At 43.7% G+C, this 22,065-nt stretch overlaps 1 protein-coding gene across 2 annotated transcripts in view; it reads left to right on the top strand.

Annotated features, from left to right (window-relative positions):
* Positions 1–22,065, top strand: part of GRIN2A (glutamate ionotropic receptor NMDA type subunit 2A) — a 520,859-nt gene that overhangs the window by 1,450 nt on the left and 497,344 nt on the right. For both annotated transcript variants that reach the window (XM_006146507.1, XM_006146504.2), the window contains exon 3: positions 1,374–1,805. In XM_006146507.1, coding sequence (XP_006146569.1) covers positions 1,392–1,805 — 414 coding nt within the window. In that variant the 5' untranslated portion in view covers positions 1,374–1,391. The remainder of the gene's footprint in view (positions 1–1,373; positions 1,806–22,065) is intronic.

The following is a 22,065-nucleotide window of genomic DNA, read 5'->3' as shown; positions in this document are numbered from 1 at the left end:
GGGTGAGGGATTCGCGAGAGAGGGAGAGAGAAAGCGGGAGAGGGAGTTCTTTAGCGAGGCGCGGGAGGAGCACCAGGGGGCGCTGCGGCTCCGTGCTGCTCACCCAAAAAAAAGCTGGAACCGTTGCGAGTTCGCCCCAACTTCCTCCGGCTCTGGCAGCGCCGGGCCGGAGGGGCACGCGCCTGTACACGCGTGCACGACTGAGCTGGTATTTGCAGGAACGCGCGGCAGTGCACCTGGTACGGTACATACGTGTGCACCGCCTGGGGACGTGTGAGGACTCTGGCTGGTCGTGGGCACCTTTACGACGGCCTGCGGATGTGCGCAGGAAAGCGCGCGTGTCTGTAAGCGTGTGCAGCCCACTGCCCACGTGCACCTAAGACTTGGCAACAGGACCCGCAGTGGAAAAGCTGGGGAGGGGCTGTACAGTCCACATCCGTCTGAAAGCTGGGGAGCCTACCTTTCCCGGCACGCACGTTCTTTGCTAGCTCCCACGCGCTGGCTCGCGGGGCGACGAGCCCAGTCTCTGGAATTCTGCACTGCACACACCGCGCGTGAGAGAGGGTGTGTGTTCGCATGTGTGTTCACGCGCGCTTGTGTGTGGGGGGGTGGGTCCTCGGGCCGCTTACAGGTGAGTGAAAGCTGCTCTACAGCCCCTTAGCACGAGGAAGGGTGAGCCTCAACTTCCCCCAGGCACCGAGGTGCCTGTGACTACAAACGATCTTCCTCACCCCCAGGCGCTTGAGGGTGTAACCTGCAGGAGAGGCGCGGGGTCTGCAGCGGGCGCCTCAGCTGTGCACTCCGCGGGCTCGAAGGGGGCGGGGCCAGCCAACGAGCTCAGCGCGCGCGCAGGGAAGAGGAGTCCCAGCACCGCCTCCGCGTGCCGGGTCTAGTCTGCAGTTCGCTCCGCGTGAGCAGGGGGCGGGGTCGGTAACTTGGTCCGCTTTACCCAGGCTGGAAGAAGGGTGGATAGAGCGTTAGCTCAGGGCGCCTCCGAGTGGGGTGGGGTGTCTGGCTTGCTCTGCGCTCAGGCTCTGTAGTTCGCAGCTAACTTGAGGAATGTGGTGGGGGATCTGGACAGAGTCTGGCATGGGGCAGCGGATGCAGATAGAGGACGAGAAGGAGGTTGAGTCCCAGAATAGACTTGCGGACGGCGTCGGAAAATTAGCTTGGCTCGGAGTTGCGGGCACAGTTGGAGATGGATCGAGGGATGTGGATGGCGTCGGGGACGAGGACTGGAGGCTGTGACTCTCGCAGCCCGCGTTGGGGGTGGGTTCCACACCTGGCTCTTAAAGCAGAGGGCCGAGGCGGTAATCCCCTTGATCTGGGCCCCTTGCTCACCGCGGCCCTGCCTCTCACTCTCCACCTTGCAGGGACCGTAAGTGGCTACTATGGGCAGACTGGGCTACTGGACCCTGCCTGTGCTGCCGGCCCTTCTGGTCTGGCGCGGTCCCGCGCGGGGCGCGGCGGCGGAGAAGGGTCCCCCCGCGCTGAACATCGCGGTGCTGCTGGGTCACAGCCACGACGTGACTGAGCGCGAACTTCGAAACCTGTGGGGCCCGGAGCAGGCAGCCGGGCTGCCGTTGGACGTGAACGTGGTAGCGCTACTGATGAACCGCACCGACCCCAAGAGCCTCATCACGCACGTGTGCGACCTCATGTCCGGGGCACGCATCCATGGCCTTGTGTTTGGGGATGACACTGACCAGGAGGCTGTGGCCCAGATGCTGGATTTTATCTCTTCACAGACTTTCATTCCCATCCTGGGCATCCACGGAGGCGCGTCTATGATCATGGCTGACAAGGTAAGGCGGGAGGGGATGGGCTGCAGGCCCCGGGAGGGCACCCACTGCAAGGGAGCCCTGCGGGTGCTGAGCGCTCTAGCAACTGGCTCAGTCTGAAGGAGGAGTTGCAGCCACCCACTCTGGTGAGAACCAGGTTCTGCCTCTCCAACTGGAAATGAACAGAAATGCCTTTGCCTTGGTTCTGAAAGTGGGGTACCCAGAGCTCTTTGGTTGGTGTGCAGGGAAGAATGCAGAAATGCAGAAGTATGATGGGGGGGGGGGTGTTGGTGGGGGAATGTTCGGAGATTTCCAAGAAGTGCACAAAGGCCATCAGAAGGCAAGAATGCAGAAGGATGATGGGGGGGGGGGTTGTTGGTGGTGGAATGTTCGGAGATTTCCAAGAAGTGCACAAAGGCCATCCTGAGACCACTTGCGATAATACGGTTCCTATAGTATTAACTTTACCTGTTTGTTCTGTGGGAACAAATGTCGATTTTCTCCTTTCGTGGTAAGTGACTACAACTATTTGAAACAATAAGAAGTGTGGGTTTGTGGTGGAATAAAATGCAAAGCACAAAGGGGCAGAGAAATGCCAGACACTCTGCAATTAGAGGAACGGAAGTGGGAAGTCAGAAGCCCTGGCTTAGAGGGGCACAGGTGGAGCGAGTTCTGCGGAAGAACTAAGTTGAACCGCAGCTGGGGCAGCCTGGCCTTTTCCTTACAGCGTCCCTGTGTGGGGCCGACTTTTCATGACAGGGCCTCCAAGACCCTCAGAGGTAGGAGGAACTGAAGTTGGTTCCCAGGCTGAGTGTCAGAACAAAGGAAAGCGTGTCCAAGATCTCTTGGCTTAGAATAGGGGAGGAGGGTCTTTTTGTGATTGTTGGGTGCACTGGTCTGGAGAAGAGGGGAGAGAGCTTAATGCATTGGGTGGGGTATTGTGAGGGCCTGGTTTGGGAATTGTGTTGAAGTGGACGAGGGAAGAAGGCAGGAAGGGAGATGTATGGAGAGGAACGAGAAGAGGGAAGAATTGGAGTGGCAGGGCCACTGTTACTCTGTCTCAGCCTCAGAGAGATTGTCCCCTGTCTTGAGACCTTCATGGAGTGTGGTCCTTAGATAGCAGGAGACATCTAGTGGGGCAAGCTGACGTTTGTTAAAGCACTTTCCTTTTGATGCTCTCAAAGTACTTTTATATTCATCAAATCAGATTCTGCCTCTGCCTCAGCAATTCCCACTGGCTCCTTTGGGAACTGTATTAATTTTTTCAGGTCTCCCGGGCTGCAGCACATTCAGCTGAAATGTACAACGGATGCGGTATCTTATTAAACATTCATTTTAAATGGTTTGCAGCCTAGCAGAATTCCTATGTGTGGTCGGGCATTTTCCCAGCCGCCTTTCTGTTTTGGGGGTTCCGTTCTGGGGTGAAGAAAGTAGGGAACAGTTGTACCTTGCCAACAAGGTCTCGGCATTTCAGAACTGGGAAGGGCCCTAGGGTTTCCTAGAGCATCCTGTAAATTTGGTAAGTGACTGAAGCACAGGGCAGTTAGGAGCTGTGGCCAAGACCACATGAAGGGTGAAGAGCTGTCAATAGATACTTGGCTTTCTAGCCCCAAGTTGCACTATTCTACTCCAGCAAATCAAGCCCATTCATTAACTTTGTCACCCCAGCCTCAGAAGGGACAGGAACTCAGTTTCATTTTGTAGGAGTTTCTGAGTTACGCAAAGCATAGCAGGATTGTGCCTGAGGAGGAGCCAGCCTTCTTAAGAAGGCACAGAGAGAGAACGGCAATTTCTGCTGGGTGTGACGTGGGGATCTAAATCTCACCACTGATCCCTCTCCCTTCTGAAGTTTGACGACAGGACCAACACAAAAGAAACAGTAACCGCATTGAAAGTAAATCTTCCAGATCCAGTAGAGAAATCAAATAAAAGCTGAAGTGGAAATGGTGTCTTGAGGCTTGGGTTGGGAGGTCTGGGTAGGCTTACAGGTCTCTTTCTTCTAAGTCTGAGCTGGCAGGTGTGTGGCTCAGGCTGTCACTGGACTTGTTCATCCACTTGCAGACAGAGAAGTAGGAGCAGAGAGTGGGCTCATCAATGAGCACCCCTCTCAGTATTTGGTGACCCTGCTCACTAATGGCTTCGACCCAAAGAAGGTGAGACGCTGACCAAGGAGAACAGCAACCACTCCTCCCTGAAGGGGGCATCAGTAAGGGAGTTTTTGAGAAATCCAGGGATAATGGGTGGAAGCATGCATCTTTCCTGTGGGATAAAACTGCCTCATAGGGGATGTGGACAGAAGTGAGAACACATTTTAGAGTAAAGAAAGAAAAAGGAATCAGGAAATGGCAAGGGGAAGACAAGAAAGGATATTTGTAGATGCGTAGCAGAGATATAATAGGGCATGGAGAGAAGAGTCCCCTGTCTTGGAAATCGTTCTCCTTACTGTTGTTGGGTGTTCAGACCAAGTCTTGAGATGACTCCTGCTTTGGGATTCTGGTGGAACTGTAGGGAGACAAGGCAAGTTGGCAGGAGATCAAAGAAGTCAGTGGAAGTAACACTGAGGCTTACCCCTGTATATGCAATGGGCATGAGATATTGAGGGACTGTTTGAAAGAGTGGTTTTTTGAGAATCCTGGAAATGTTGAAAAAAGAGATTGCCCAAGCTGTGAAAAGCCTTTCCTTCCATTAGTAACAGATCTAGTTGGTTGGTGTCGTCACCTGTTTTGTATTTAGAGCTGAATGCTGAGTACAGTTTATTTGGACTCCAAAGAGACAGCCACAGATGTTACCTCCAATTCTACCCTGTGCGGGTGTGCACTGGTGTTGTGATCGCAGACTCAACCTCCCTGGATGGCAAGGCTGCTCTGCCTATTCCTAAAATGACCCTGTTTGGTAAAGCCACCCAGAACACACCTTTGTTATTTTCACTTCTAAATGAGCAACATGATAGTGCCCCTCTGGGGTTAACGTGATTGTCAATTAAAAATAAACATCCTCTACCCCCTCCCCCCCCAACATACAAATTTTTACCTTTCCCTCAGCTGGCTTGACCCTGGAAGAAAAGAACAAAACTTTATAATAATTGAAATGGTGGAAAGTGGCAGGTTTTTGTGGTGCTAATTTAATTTATAATGGAGGTGTTAATTTTTGCCAGTATCAGTGGGTGGTCTAGCAATAATAATTAAATTAGAGTAGGAAATAATCCTCGATGTAGTTAAAGTTCTTATCTTACTTTGGCTTGGCCATTTTGACCGTCCAAATGAAATACATGCTGGCTGTATTAATAGTTGCTGGTGATCTGAACAGAGGATAGACCTTTATGTTTGTGCTCATGTCCTCAGACCACCTGCCACCCCTCATTCTTTTTCTTGAGAGATTTTTGGTATAGGGCATGTACGCTCACCAGAAAGACAGAGAGAGACAGAGAGACAGAAAGCAAGAAATCACACCCCTCCCCCCCCCAGAGGGGATGGCCACACCACAATACCTTTTCCTCCATTCTCCTCTCGTGAATTTAAGCCACTGGGTCTGGGACTTGAACCATGGTTGACTACATGGGAGTCTAGCAACATAGCCATTATGCTAACTGCTGGTCCTGCCATCCCTCATTCTTAACTGCCCCTTGGTAGAAAGGTGAAGCTTGGATTTCAGCCACCTCCGTTCCTGGCAGCTTGACTTTTGCTTTATATGGTATTTCTAAATGCTCCTCTTCTCCACTGGAACCAAAGTCCCTCGAGGGCAGATTTCTTTTTTTTTAAGTGTGTTTATGTGTATTTGAAATAAGAAAAGCTCCTCCTCCACCAGCACCTTATGAAATGACGTCTTTTCATTGCAGAGCATTTAGAAAGTACATTAAACTTTAAAGGAGAAAATAAAAATCTTGCTCCAAGTCTTGTCACCAGGAGTAACCACTGCTGACTGTGTATTTGCTTCTCGGCGCTATTTCTTCTTTTTTTTTTTTTTTTTACAAGTTCAGTATTATGCCATACTGCCAAATGCAGTAGGCCAGATATAGCTTTGCTTATGGTCCTTTGCACTCTGTGGGCTCTCTTAGTTAGAAGATCAAGGTTTTTCTTTTTTTTTTAATAAAAAAAATTGATTTAATATCATTTATTATTATTATTATTATTATTGTTTTTAACTTTGCTAAGGAAAGCATGCTCACCAGAGATAGATAGACAGAGACAGAAGGAAAGTGAGAAAGCAAAGCCGCCAGGTCCGGGACTGGAGTTGTGGTCGGCCATGTGGGAGTCCAGCGTCTCAACTACCATGCCACCTGCTGGCTCCAGACCTAGGTTTTTCCTTAATTTTGGGAAACTCTCTTTCACTGTCTGTGGAACACATTCTCTCCATTATATCTTTTCTCTCTTTCTGGGTATATGAAAGGACTTCAAAAAGGCTGTGGAAAAATAGAATGAAAGTATGAGTTTATTTTTGTGCAAAAATATTTTGAAATTCATAGCTCTTTTGTAATATACATCTTCATAAATTTTATATAACTATATATATATATATACATATATATATATATATAAAATGAAGAGGGAGAGAGAGAGTTTCTCAACCAATTTTCCATGCATTTCAGCTTAAAAAAATTTTTTTTTGGTTGTCTGTCCTGTGTTCAGGAAGATTTCTTAAATTTGAAATGCCAGTTAAATACTTGTTTTGCTTGTCTATTATTTTGCCTATCTGTTGAGCTTCTAATTTTAATCATGATACACTTTATTTCCAAGGTTATAACTGGTCCCTTTCCATACATCTGTTTTTCGTTCTATGCATACATACTTACCACTTTGTGTGTGTGAACTGGGCATTTAAGTCCTCTGGCCCTCTGACATTTTTAAATAACACTTTTTTAAAGTCCTCCAATGACCCTAGCATCTTTGCTTCTTTGCTCATGAATTCTTCCATTTGTAGAGTCTATTAATGGGATGTCCTCATAGGTTTTCTAATTTTTGTGAACTTATTTTCAAGGCAATTTTATGACTCCTTCTGCCCTATCTGTACAAGTGTGTGCTTTTTTTTTTTTTAAGGAAAAAGAATTATTTAACTTTATTCATTACTATTATTTTAAAATTTGCTATAGGGCACGTATGATCACCAGAGAGATGAAGAGAGAGACAGAAAATGAGAAAGGAAGCCTCCATGTCTGAGACTCAAACTACAGCCAGCCATGTGGGAGTCCAGCACCTTAACTACCATGACCCCTGTTGGCTCCCAGGTGTGTGCTTTTAAACTAGAGCTCCCGTCAGCAGCTCAGCTCAGTGCTGTCTTCCAGCTCTACATAGCCTATGGTGCAGGCTTGGATCCCAGTTTCTTGCATATGACTTCATCTTCACTCCTTGATGCAGATAGCGCCTCTTTTTGGACTGTAGCTTGGTGGATGGTGCAGATGTTCCAGCCTGTCCAGAGTTGGAAGCACGAGGCTGGGTTCAGTTCTGCCCCTTCTCCCTGTGTGCATGTTGACATTGCTGCTCTTGTGACTCATATTGGACTCGTCTCCAGCCCTCATGAATCACGTGGTTTTGATTCCTACTTGACCTTGTAGAAGCCCATTTTTGGATTCATTTATTTTTAGAGATCCCTCTCTGTTTTTGATCTATGAGCCTCTTACTTCTAAGCAATGCCATGCAAATGTTAAAATTATGAAAGTTTTCTCTGTAAGTTCTGTCTTAAGAAAGGGTTATTGAATGTGGGTTATTGACCCACTTTTATTTCAAAACTTGCTTTTTTTTAAAAAAAAAAAACCTTGATTACATATTCTTGTAATTTTTCCTTATCATTTAATAGGCTTCTCAAACTTGATTTTAAATGGCTGAAGAGTGTTCTATTTATACTGCAATAACTACTACTCTATTTTTCCATCTTTAGAAAGATTCTTTTCTGGCCCATATGTGTTTTGTTTTAATTTAATTCTTTTGTTTTGTTTTGTTTGTTTGTTTGCTATAAGGCATGTACACTTGCCAGAGAAAGAGAGAAATCCCCCTGCCTCCCAGAGGAGATGGCTATGTTCCATTCCCTTCTCCTTTATTCTCCTCTTGGGATTCTGGGCATGCATGCACCTACATCTAGCATATTTCCTGAGCCTCCAGGTCTGGGACTCAAACCCTACACTTGGCCATGTGTGATCCAGCCAGCTTAGCTACCACTCCACCTGGCTGGCTCTGTGTGTCCTTTTTTTTTTTTTTTTTAGAATTATTTAACTTTATTTATTTATTTTAATTTGGCCAGAGAGTGGCAGAGTAAGAGAGAGAAAGAGAGAGGGAGGGGAAAAATGAGAAAGCAAGGCTCCAGGTCCAGGACTTGAACTGTGGTTGACCACGTGGGAGTCCAGTGCTCTTAACCACCACATCACCTGCTGGCCCCCTATGTGTCCTTTTAGAAAAAAAAAATTTTTTTTAAAGTCTACTTATTTTATCCATGATATATATAGAGAGAAGCAGAAACACCCTCGACAGGGCCTTGTGCTGTGATCCTCTTCCCTGGGCCCTAGCTCAGCAGGATCTTGTACACATGCTCACACACTTGATGTATTTTCAAGCTGATCCAGGGACCTTAAACCACAGTTGGCCACGTGGCTTCCGGCACTGCAGTGTAGCCTGAAAGTGTAGGCTCATGTGTCCTTTTTGCCACCTTGCACTGGTCTTGCCCATTGCATTTGTAACTTGGTCGATGTTTGTTAATTGAATGAATCAAGTCATTGGTTGTGATGCCAATTTTCTGTAGCTTCCAGACAAACGTATCATAGGGTGGCTCAGGGTATTCATGTGGTGTTTCTTCCATGGATGCCGACTGGTTCTGTAGGTGTGTGCCAAGTCTCCTGTGCTCTCTAGTGGGCAGGTAATTGCTAGCCATCCTGGGGATCAACATAAATTTGGGGGTTACATACAGAAGGCCCATGGAATACTGCTGGGCAACAGCTCCTAGCAGGAGGTGGAGGTTGGTACTCGTGGAACCTGGCAGCCCTGGAGTTTGGATGTGAGTGATGGGCCTTCCCACTAGACGCTGAAAGCTCATGGAAAGGGCAGACAGGCAGATTGGAATGTCGGGGATTCTGCTTCTGCTCTAGAGGCACCAGGTACAATGGGGAGGCCACCTTCAGTCTTTTCCATGTGGCTTGTCAGATGCAGCGATCGACTTCCCCTCATCTAAGTCAGCAGAGAGCAGCAGACACCTTCCCAGTCATGGGACTAACTCTCTGATGGGCCTTGAGTTATCAGGAATCGCTTGGCTCTTTTTAACTGTGGGCCAGTGGGTCTGAAGTGATGTTTATCTTCACTCTGGTAGCTCAGATGGGAAATGCTACTTTTGGTAGAGTGGGAGTGGAGAAGAGAGGAATGAAGTGGGGGGGGGTTGCAGAGAGGAGAAAAAGGAATTGAATCTTGGATTTGTGAGAGAATGAGTGGTATCTCTGAGAGGTCACCATGTAACCACGTGGGAGGTTTTATGTATTAGCTGGTATGTTTTGTTTGTTCTGAACTCTCTACCCTTTATCTTTCAAATTCGAATTAGTTGCCAACATTTTAAAATGGGAGGTTAGCACATTAAAAACAAAATCTAAAAATCTCATGCTTTGAAAAAAGCACAAGGCCTGGTCATACTGGGTTCACTTTTCTACACAAATTCTACCTTACTCCCACCCTTAGACTGGCAGGCATTCTCCCTTTCTTCATTATTCTTCCCCTTCCCTCCTCTTTCTTCCGAGAGAGAGGGAGAGATAGAAATAAAGGCATTTTTGATGGAATCTTGCTGTTGTTATCCATGTGCCTCAGCCCCCCAGTTAGTGGGGATTATAGGTGTCATCACTGGAGCTGGCCTACTTTTGGCTGGTCCAGGAACTGAACCCAAGCCTCCCACACAGTCTCATGCATCAATGCCCTACCACCTGTGCCACGGCAGCTGGCCCTATTTCAATCATTATGCTATGTACTTGACCCTGAAGGCATTGGCTTTTTTGGAGGGGCATACGCACATATGCCTGGCATGTTTTTCAAGCCACTGGGTCTGGGACTCGAACCACTCAGTGGGCCATGTGGGATCCAGCTTACTTACCACCAAGCTATCAGCTGGCCCAAGGCATTGGATTCTGAGATAACTGATGTAAGTAGAAAAGAAGCTGGTCTTAGTTTAGAGGGCCATTTATTTATTTATTTATTTACATTTAATCCCTGTGTAAAAGCACAAGCAATAATCCCAAAGATAGACAAGTGCCATTACATCAGATTAAAAACTTCCTCAAAGCAAAAGAAACAATAATTAGAGTGAATCAACACCCCTTGGAATGGGAGAATGTATTTGCAAACTATGTCTCAGATTAGAGACTGGTAACCAGAATATACAGGGAACTCAAACAGCTTATCAAAAAAAAAAAAAAATCCACTCAATTAAAAGAGAGCCTTTCATGGACATTCTTTTTTTCTCTTCTGGGAGCTCTTCCTTAGTAAGGCAGCAAATCCATGACATGCATATGGCCATGTTGTCACATGTTGCTCCTACTATCATTGATCTCCTGCAATTCTTCATCCTGTTGAGCTCACAGACCTTAAGTCTTACTCAACACAGAACTTCAGGCATCCACTACCAATTGCCTTGAGTTGGAGGATCCTACAAAATCCTGAGCAAAAGTCTGAGGACCTAAAGTCTATTTCCAAATATCAGCATGATCTTGGGGAAGGCCCTTCACCTTTCTGACCCTCTGCTTCTCCTTCAGTAAAATAAGGACAATATTGTCTCTATGACTTCTAGCTCTGAAAATGTTATGTATATTCAAGGAAACACTGGCAAGATATATACCAAAATGTGAATAGTGGTTATCTTTGGGTGCTAGACTCATGGATGTTTTTAAAGAATGTCATTATCATGTGATTAATATGTTTAATATGTTTGATCTTGAGTTAGAATGCCTGTTTTTTATTTTTTATTTTTTTAATCTGCTAGAGAGTATGTGTGCTTGCCAGAGAGAGACAGAGAGATGAAGATAGAAAAAGAGAAAGCACTTTACAATGGGATGTGATCATACTGCAATCCTTTCTTCTCCCTTTTTTCCTCCTTTTGGGATTTTGGGCACACACACACATGCCTAATGTATTTTTCAAGCTGCTGGGTCTGGGACCTGAACTGCATGGTTGGCCATGTGAGATCCAGTTCCCTTAACCACCAGACCACAAGCTGACCTGACTGTCTGGGTTTCAATTCAGGTGTTACTATTTTCAAGTTGGGAGATCATGGGGAAGTTCTTCATATTTTTGAGCATCAATGTCTTCATCTGTAAAATGGGGACAACTGGAGGTACTTAATAAGCTTGTGAAACTTAAATGAAATCAGGAATATGAAGTATGTAGCTTGGTGCTTGGCTTGTAATCAATGCTTTCATAGGAATGCTATTGTTATTGTATCTGCATCTTGCAATTTTAATTTTCTCCAATATATGTGTACTTTCAATAACCAGAAGAAATTATTGAGGGTGATGTGGTGATATGAGGGCATTCCTTGCAAGACACTGGGAATGAATCCCACAGAACTTTTAGAAGAGGAGAGTCCAATGTGGAATGATTCATATCTTCTCACCTGTGACAAGCTTCCTTTGCTTCCTGAGGACTTACTGTGAACTTTATCCTGGTAAACCAAAGGTTGCATATGGTAGGTGTAGAAGTGACTGTAAGAAGGTGACGATCTCATTGACCTTTGCATTAAACAATTCTACCAATTGGACCGTGTTTGCACTGGTCTTAGGGCTGTGGAGTGTAGACATACACGGTTTCTCATTTTATCTCTGCCGAAGATTAGTAATAGCCTGGGGAACCTGTCAGCCCCAAACATAATTGTTCAAAGATTAGGAAATAAAGGTTCAGAGTTACAGTGGTTCATTCAGAGCTATCCAGCTAGAATCTAGGGCTTTGGTTTTTTTTATTACTCTTTCAAGTTAATGCTAGTGAATCAAATTAGGGAAGAGACTTAGATTCAAGACAGACAACAGATTTTAATGTTAATATTTTGGTTGTTTTAACTAAAATGATAGAGATGTTGGATGATGGAATTAAAATTTTTAAAGAATTATTTTATTTAACTTAATTTGTCCATTTATTATTTATTTTAATTTGACCAGAAAGGGATAAATGAGTGAGAGAGGGCATGGGAGTGAGAAAGCAAGCCCTCAGGTCTGGGACTCAGACTGCAGTTGGCCATGTGGGAGTCCAGAGCCCTTAACCACTACGCTACCTGCTGGCCCTTATGGAACTAAAATTTACAATGGTCTTTCCAGGTTGAAGTGATAGACCTGTACTATAGACTCACTAGAGGTCCCTCTCACTAGCTTTATTGAGGTATAATTGACAAATAAACATTGCATGTGTTCAAGTGTACACTGTGATTTTTTATTATCATGATCAAGCTAATTAACATATCCATCACTTCACATAGATCTCTCTCTCTCTCTCTCTCTCTGTGTGCATGGTGAGAATACTTAATATCTATTCTTTCAACAAATTTAAAAAGTTGTTCATTTATTTCTTCCATGAGAGAGACATGGAAAGAGACAGAGGTTCAGGCACCACCAAAATGGTCTTCATGCCACCATCCATCCCCAGTCTTAACCAGCTCAGATTACAGGCATGCATAAACCAGAATATTCAGGGAGTTCTTGGGATATGAACCCAGGATTCTTCTCATGTAGATCCAGTTGTGTTACCACCTTACTGTCTCCTAGTAAATTTCATGTACAGTTTTTATTAACTGTAGTCACCATGCTGTGCATTAGGTCTCCAGAACCTATTTATTTATCTTACAACTGGAAGTTTCTGTCTTTTGACTAGTACCTGACCAAGGCTTTAAGAAGATTTTGTACGATTGTAAGAAGGAGAATATGTGATTTCTTAACTCAGGATTTTTATTTTTAGGGAGATTTTTGCAATACGGCATGTGTGCTTGACAGAGAGAGAGAGAGAGAGACAGAGAGAGAGAGACAGAGAGAGAGAGAGAAAGCGAGAAATCATCCCCTATGGAGGATGGCCATGCCACAACCCCTTCTCCTCTTGGGATCTCGGGCACACATGTACATGCTCCCGACATGAGTTTTAAGCTGCGGGGTCTGGGACTCAAACTGGGGTTGACTATGTGGGAGACCAGTAACGTAACCATTAGGCCATCTGTAGGTCCCTCAGGAATGATTTTTGTAAGGGACATGACTGGTGGACTATATGCTGAATCTGGTTCATGGATACATTAATGCTTGAATTTCTTTCTTTCTTTTTTTTTTTTTTTTTAATTTTGCCAGAGGCATTCGCAGGAGAGAGACAGAAAGGAAGTGAGAGAGAAGTGAGAAGACACCGGTCGGAGGATGGCTACATTGTAATCCCTTCTCCTCCATTCTACTTGTGGGAGTTTGGGCACACATGTATAGGTGCCTAGCGTGTTTTTCAAGACTCCTAGTTTGGGACTTGAACAATGCAGTTGGCCATGTGCCATCCAGCTGCCTTACCCCCCATGATATCTGCTGGCCCTCCTTAAAATACTTGAATTTTAATATCTTTGGAAGAGGCCATGCATTTTTCAGGTTCACTCCAGTCTTTCCCTCTCTGCTACCTCACATTTAGTTAAATTCACACACTTATTTAAGCATGTTCTCTACTAAGAAAGTAGGTTCAATGTGGTGGTTATATTAATTAGCTTGGTGTGGTAGTCTTTTCATAATGCGTATATATATATATATATATATATATATATATATATACACACACACACGTATATGTACATATATAAATAAATATCATGTTGTACCTGTAATTATATATAATTTTTACTTGTCACTTATACTTCAATTATACTTCTAAAATTATAATAACCAATGGCAGAATTTTTATTTATTTGTTTGTTTTGCATTAACCAGAAACTCAGAGAACTCAAAATAGTGATATAGCTCTTAAAAATTAGAGGTTACTTTTTAAAAAAAAAAAAGTTTTGCCAAAGGGTACAATATGTGTGCTTGACTGAGAGGAGAGAGATGGTGAAAGGGAAAGTGAGAAATTATCCCTCTGGAGGGATGGCCCCATCACAGCCCCTTTTCCTCCATTCTCTTCCTATGATTTTGGGCGTACATGCACACATACCCAGTGTGATTTTCAAGCCACCACATCTGGGACTTGAGCCACAGTCAGCCATGTGGGAGTCCAGCACCTTAACCACTATGCCACCTGCTTTACCAGAGGTTACATTTCTATAAATCTAAATCAAGCCAGGTGATAGCTCCATTATTATCTCGTCTTGTGTTAGGACTGATTTCAGCTGCAAGTAACAGAATAGTTGACAAACAGTAAAGGCTGAAACTATTAAAACTCTCAGTTTTTCATTTAGTAAGAAGTCCTAGGTCTACTTTAGTGACTTTTTAATGTATCAAGAACTCAGGCCTTTCTATTCTTCTACTTTGCCTTCCTTAGCTGCTGGTATATCTGGCACAAGATGGCTGCCTCTGTTCCAGCCATCATAGCTTCCCAGGTCAGCAGCTAAAACAGGAAGAAAAGGGAGAGAAAAATAAGCTTCCTTCTGGGGCCTCTATTCCTTCCTTAGAGTAGATCTTCCCTTACATCTAAGTCACTAAAACTGGGTTGCATTCTCGCCCCTTAAATGTCACTGGTAAAGACAGTCCTGGATTCCTCTCTGAGAATGGGTGTAGAAACAATGCTCAAGTGGTATAACTGATGATGTCCCAGTACAATGGACACCATTACCTATATTGCACTTGAGTCTGGGGGAAGTTATGTAAAGAGGCTGAACAATTGCAATGTGTACAGAACAAGAGCCTTTAGGATTGTGTAAGCTTTCAGAAGAATGATTTAGGGATGTGCAGACTGAAGAAAGAAAATCTCAGAGAAGATATGAGAGATATGTTCAGATACCCCATGGGCTGTTACAGGGTGGAAGGTTTAGTCTTAATCTTTTGATGTTGTTCTGGGGGCAGAGCTGAGAGTGCAATTATAAGGAGTTAAGTTTCAGCATGATATCGGGAATTCGGTTTGGCAATTAGGTCTCTAATAGAAAGCTGCAGTGTTTCATAGAATAGGACATATCTGTCAGGATGTGACTGAGTTAAGAGTCTGTCAGGAATGGGATAGAGAATTGAGCTTGCATTGGCAAGGTTGGTTTGGGTCACTTCTAACGTTCTTTCTTCTTCAGACACTCTGTACTTCTCAAATCCTTAATTTTTTTTTTAAATCCCCAAGTTCTGGTGCTTTAGGCCCTTGGATTTGGCTGAAAACCAACATTCTCACTTTCTCCAAGTGTGTGAGTAATTCAATATAAATTTGCCTGGCATGGGGGAGGAATTTATGATCCCTGCATCATCAGCTCAAATCCCCAGAGGACTTTACATCATCCTGAAGGGTAGATGATATTTGAAAAGCAGAAAACCTATGTATATATCAACTCACACACTCATATATAAATATAAATATAAGTAGGTCAGCTGGCATCATATTTACTAGTGGAGATGATTTTTGGCTAAGAAGCTCATCTATAGAAGATGGTATTTAGAATAGTTGCCAATAATCTCTAAATGGGGTATTTTTTAAATTGCATCGAGTTAATCATTGCTACTTATTGAAGTATACTCACAATTTTTGCACACCTTACTACAGTCATATGTTTATATTCTAAAGAGATAGCCAGACCCTTCTTTGATTTTTCAGTTATCAAATTGTTCTTTTTGGTCAGTTGTACTCCCCTACATCTTGAACATTTGCTTAAAGCAGAAAATGCTCTGAGTACTATTCTGTTTATCTCCTCATCCACCTGCCCCCCTTCCACATCCCCTCAAGGAACAACAAAACCAGAAATTAAGTTCCAAATGCTTTATCTACCCATTCAAGTTTTCTAACTTTCCCTATGATGGAAATGGATATATTATTTCTATTTATTTATTGATTTAGCAGTAGGTGATTATGTACAGAGTAAAAAAATCAGAATAATACAATACAGCATTTGAAGAAAGAGTATTTGCTCAATTAATTCACTGCTAGGATCAATCTGCATTGGTCTTCAGATACCTGTTTCCCTTCAGAGAGGGTACTGTGTTACCTACTTGAAGAGGAAAAATATTCCTTACAATGGTGATTTCTTTCCATTTGTAATTATTTCTAAAATTAGTATATTACAAGGGTCTTCTCCTCCTTGAAAGGTTACTTGTTTTCCCAAGGTCCCTCACAGGTGTGCCTATGTCACCAAAACAAAGTAAGCTAACACTGGAATGCAAGTTGTGACTTCTGAAGAACGTTAGTACCTCAGCTCAGTCCACATACTTGCTCAAGAAATTTAAGACAATTTTGGGTGATTGGCGGGAGCCATGGACCACTTTACAACTGAATGAAAACTGTGGACTCTTCCCAGAGATGTGCCTATCCATTAGCCTGTATTCAAGAGTGTGTGTAATTTCAGGGGGACTAACGGTGGTGCAGTGGTAAAATGCAACCCTTTGTGAGGCTGTCCCACATAGGAAGGTTCTGGATTCATGTCTGGAGACCTCCTTGGACATAGCAGGCATGTGCATGCCTATGATGGAGTGCTAGCTGAAGCTAGGAGTAGGTCATAGTGTCAAGACCTTGTTAGGGGTGCTTGTCACTCTGTCTCTATCCATCTTTGGATCTCTCTTACTCACAGAATAAATAAATACATAAACTTCAAAAACAGCATGTGTAATTTCAGGGTTCCACATAGATTGCATTGTAACTGATTTTTTTTACCATTTTCTTAATATGTTCATTCTTTTTTTCTTTTTGAAGAGGTGTTTTTGCTATATGGCATGTGCATTCACCAGAAAGAGAGACAGAAAGTGAGAAATCACTCCCCAGGGGGGATGGCCACACCACAATCCCTTCTCCTCCATTCTCCTCTTGGGATCTTGGGCCCAGCCTGAGTTTAAGCCACAGGGTCTGGGACTCGTACCATAGTCAACTTCATGGGAGTCCAGTGACATAGCCATTATGCCAGCTTCTGGTCCCTTAAGATATTTATTCTTTACACTTTTATTGAATTCACACTTCAGGCCAAAATGTTCTGTAGATACATTTGTGATCAACTTGTTTGGTTTAATGTCACTCAGAATCTACTTGGGGACACTTACAGTGAAAGCTCCATATGATGCAGCTGTGATGGGCATCATTCAGGGGCCACAAGAATGCAGACGTCGAGCAGCCAGATTTGTGAAGGTGGAGATTTGAGTCAGACTGGAGAGCTGGTCTGGAAGGGGCTGGGGTCCCAATACCTGCATCAGTTGCCGTGCGCTATGGCCTAGGAGAAGCTTCAGAGTGGAGGAGACTAGCCTGTGGAGGACCAGAGCCAAGTTTATAGTCTAAGCCTCTCTTTCCTCCTAGCATGCTCCTCCGAGCTGGCAGGTTTGAGTGATGTTTAGATAGCTGCTGAATTTTCCTCTGGATGGCATTTCTTAGAATCAAAACATTGAGCTTTTTGCCCATTTCTGTTTAGTTGTCACAAATGGCTAAATATCTCCTGCTCTATATTTCTTTATATTAGGACTATCTAGCCAAGAATAGTGAGTTGTTTTTGAAACCTATATTGTCTGATATGTCAGTAGTTTTAGGGCTAAAAAACAAAACACACACACACACACACACACACACACACACACACACACACGCACATGCACACATTCCCCATATTTCCTGGGTAAGATATTTATAGGGCTGAGGAAATGGAATTTTAGTTGACCTGGGTGAATACATCCAAAACCATATGAGAAAGGCAGACTTGCTGGTACCAGGTGATGAACCTGGCTCTCACTAATGGGATTTTGAAAATGGCAGGCTGCAGGTGAAAAGCTGAGATCATGGTCAGATTTGTACTTCAGTTAATTGCTGTTGGTTTTGCTTTGGTTAATTGCTATTATTATTTTCATTTTCTCTCTCTCTCCCACTATTTATTAGCATTAAAAGAAATAGTTTTGGGAGGCTAGACCTATGGTATAGTGGTTAAGCACTACACATGGAAAGATGGATTCCACATGACCAACTGTGGTCTGAATACTGGGCCCTGTTGCCTGACAGGTATGCCAGGCATGGGCCAGCAGGTGGCACAGAGGTCAAGGTGGCTGAATCCTACATGGCTGACTGTGCTATTTGAGTCCTGGACCTGGCAGCTTGAAAAATACGCTGGGCATGTGTATGTACGTGACCAAAATCCCAGGAGGAGAATGAAGGAGAAGAGACTGTGGCATGGTCTTCCTCCTGGGAGGTGATTTCTCATTGTCCCTCTCTCTGTCTCTCTACCTCTCTCTGGTGAGCACCTGCACCCTATAGCAGAAACAAAAAAACATGCCCCAAAAGATTGCAGCGTGACTACAACCCACTGGTGGAGTGCTTTCGCTCTCTCTGGTGAGTGGATGTACTTTCTGACAATATGAAGTATATATAGTAATTATGCATATTTATACATATGTTATATATATAATTATATATATATAATATATGTATATGTTATATATATAGACAGAGAAATATTTTTATCATGGAAAATTTTAAATGCACACAGCAGTAGAGAAAATAGTATGATGAGCCTCCAGGCATCTAGCTGCAGCAGTCATTAACACATGGCCTTTCTTTTTAGAGAGAGATTTTTGCTATAGGGCATGTGTACTTGCTGGAGAGACAGAGAGAGACAGAGAGACAGAAAGCGAGAAATCACTCCCGAGGGAGGATGGCCATGCTGCAATCCTTTCTTCTCTGATCTCCTCTTGGCATTCTGGCGGGCATGCACATGTGCCCGGTGTAAGTTTTAAACTGCTGGATCTGGGACTTGAACTGTGGTCAGCTACATGGGAACCCAGCAGCATAAACATTACACCATCTGCTGGTCTCAACACATGGCCATTTTTTGCATCTATAACTTCATCCACTCTTTATCCTCTATTACTGCTAGATCATTTTAAAGCAAATCCAGGACAAGCAGTTGGTGTGGTGGTTAAGGTGCTGGACTCCCACATGGCTAACCATAGTTCGAGTCCCTGACATGGCGGCTTGCTATTTCAATTTCTCTCTCTCTCTCTCCATCTCTCTCTGGTGACCATATGTGTCTTATAGTCTTGTCTTATAGTGATGTCTTAAGACATCACGGTAGTTCATTTGTAAAGATGTCAATGCCTATCTCCAAAAGACAAGAACTTTAAGGATTGTTACAAAAACCCACACACACAGCCAGGGTTAGTCAGGGGCACAGCAATAAAACATGATGCTCTGTGAGGTAAACCCCCTTGGGGAGTTTGGGAGTTTCAAGTATGGAAGCCTTTCTGAGTATTCCAGGCACACATCGGCTGATGAACTGGGGCTGGCAGAGGACTGGGGATGAACTGTTGTGTCAAGACCCTGTTGGGAGGGGGATGTGCTGTCTCTCTTGCTCATGTAAAAAACAAAAAATAAAAATAAAAACCCCACAGCTGATATAAAAGCAGTCTAATATATGCACACTTTATTTAGAGAATTTGTGAGATTCAGAGAAGTATTAAAATAAAAATCACCTTTAATCTCATTAGCAGACAACTGCTACTAATATTTGGGTATATGAGGGGCCTTCAAAAAGTTTATGGAAAAATGGAAATAAAGTTTAAGTTAATTTTGGTAAAAATATTTGCAATCATTCATAGGTTTTTCATAATATACATTTTTCAAGAAAGCTTTGAAGACCCTCTGTATTTTCCTCCAATCTTTTTCTCTATACCCCCTATACAGAAGCACTGATTATATACTTTCATAGGTAGCTTGTAATTTACTGAACATTTTACCATGAAATTCCAAATTATTTGCAAATACTTGTATCTGCTCTGTTTTCTACTTTATGGATATATAATGATTTACTCAATAATGTATATTCAAATTTGTTCCTACTGCAGACAATACCTTGGTGAACATATTCATAATGAAATGTCTGCATTACAGATTTGTTTCATTTTTCCAGTTTTTCCTATAGGGTACATCCAGAGAGAGAGAGAGAGAAGAAAACGAGAAATCACCTTCCAGGGGATGGCCTTGCTGTAATCCTTTCTGCTCCAGTTTTCTCTTGGAATTTTGAGCATTCATGCACATGCACCCAGATGATCTTCAAGCCTTCAGGTCTGAGACTCAAACCATAAAGTTGGCCATGTGGGATCCAGTCATCTTAACCTCCAGGCCACTTGCTGGTCCTAGATTATTGATTTTGAATAGACTCCTATGACAAACTAAAGGGTCACTGTTTAATTTTATTTACTATTACTTTAAAATTTGCTATAGGGCATGCGTATGAGAGAGAGAGAGAGAGAGGAAGAGAAGAGAAGAGAAGAGAAGAGAAGAGAAGAGAAGAGAAGAGAAGAGAGAAGAGGAGAGGAGAGAAAACAAGCTGCTAGGTCTGGGACTCGAATGCAGTTGGCTATATGAAAATCCAGTGTCTTAACCACCATGCCATCTGTTGGCCCCAATGCATAAAGAATTTTAAGGAGCTTGGGACCAGCAGATAGCGTAATGGCTATGTCACTGGACTCCCATGTAGTTGACCATGGTTCGAGTCCTGGACCTGGTGGCTTAAACTCACGCTAGGTGCATGTGTGGGCGTGCCCAAGATCCTGAGAGGAGAATGGAGGAGAAGGGATTGTGGGGAGGCCATCCCCCTGACCCTTGGGGCAATTTCTCGCTTTCTGTCTCTCTGTCTCTCTCTGTTTTTCTGGTGAGCACAGGCACCCTATAGCAAAAACCTCTCAAAAAAATTTAAGGATCTTGATACATACTGTTAACTGGTTTCCAGAAAAACTGGATCAGTGGATCCTTCTAGTAGTTAGGTCCTGGGATACCTCTGTCACTTAATTCTGGCTAGCATTTGAAATAAAAATTTTCTCTGTTTATTTTTGGAAGGTTCATTTATTTCTTCCATGAGCAAGAGAGACAGAAACAGAGAGAGGGAGGGAGGGAGGAACCCTTCCCCAATAAGGTCTTGATGTTGCAGTCTATTCTCAGCCTCAGTCGTTCATGGGTCACAGGCTTGTGCAGACCTGGTGTGTTCAGGAAGGTCCCTGGATGTGAACCCAGAACCTTCCCATGTGGGTCTTCTGTTGCAGAGCATTGTGCTACCACTGCACCACCACCCAGTCCTGAAAGGAAACTTTTTCTAATTGAGTTGATGAAAATATTATCTCAGTGTTTTAATTTGCATCTCTTTTATGACGCCTGCTGTGGAATATATTTCAATTTAGTTGCTACTTTCTTATTCCGTAGGTGTTGCCCGTCTTAACCTCTTTGATATTTCCCATTGTGTAAATGGAAAAACCTCAGAAAATGATGGATTCCAGTATAAAGTACAGTGAAATAATTTGAATTTCTAAAAAATAATAAATATTTTGAAGCCTGGCAGGGAGTTCTATGATTATTCATTCTTACTCACCAGGCATTGCTCAACTGTTGTCTCTGTATCAATGTTGTTTTAAGAACTGCTTTAAAATGTAAAATTTCCCAGCACAAAATCATTCTGTGGGACATGACTATTATGATTTGCCAGGAGGCGAGGTAGAGAATCACGTCCGAGTGGGCCTGAGATGTGCTCATGGCGCAGGCTTTGTGGAGACTGGCAGGGTGTGAAGCTGGTTTGTTCTTTTCTCTAGAAAAGCAGAGCCCGGGTGAGAATGTGACAGTAACTGCCTTGCCACATGAAAGGGACATTGTACGGGTGGCAGCCATGGTGGTTCTGCGTTCCATGGTGGGCGAGGGAGCTGTCAAATGAGTTTTAGAAAAAAGTAGAAGAGATTTAAGATTGATATTAACAAGCGTGGGGAATATTTAAAACATTTAACCACTAGTATAGCGTGGTCACAGACTCATCAGATTGGACACCTCCTTTTTAAGATCTGGAGCCCCTGATGTATCAACATGAATCCTTTAGTAGTTTGGGGGAAGAGGGGGGATTCCTGAGGGCATGGCTGAGTTGTGGAGGACCCTGAGGGCCCTAGAAGCTATGGCTGTCACATGCTTCCATTTCAGTATTTTAATAAGCACTCAAGTGGAACCATTGTGTGCCAACAGGATATTGGGCCGCAATATTAGTGAGATCTCACGTGTCTTTCATGCCAGCACCTATGTAGAAGGTTTCTCACAGAGCTGTCCAGAATAGGACGCGGGTTGGCTGCCTCCTCTACCATGTCACACATGCCTGGAAATGGGGAGCTGGGGCTGAGAACACTTGCAAGTTCCCTTTCCTAAAATGTAAAAATGTAGAACCATGCTTCCTTCTAACTTTCCTCCTGAGTCTTGTGCTTTTGCCTTCC

This window comes from Tupaia chinensis, unplaced genomic scaffold (genome assembly GCF_000334495.1).
Source record: "Tupaia chinensis unplaced genomic scaffold, TupChi_1.0 Scaffold000182_1, whole genome shotgun sequence".
Lineage (NCBI taxonomy): Eukaryota > Metazoa > Chordata > Mammalia > Scandentia > Tupaiidae > Tupaia > Tupaia belangeri.
The sequence above is the reverse complement of the archived record's forward strand: the minus strand, read 5'-3'. Positions and strand labels throughout refer to the sequence as shown.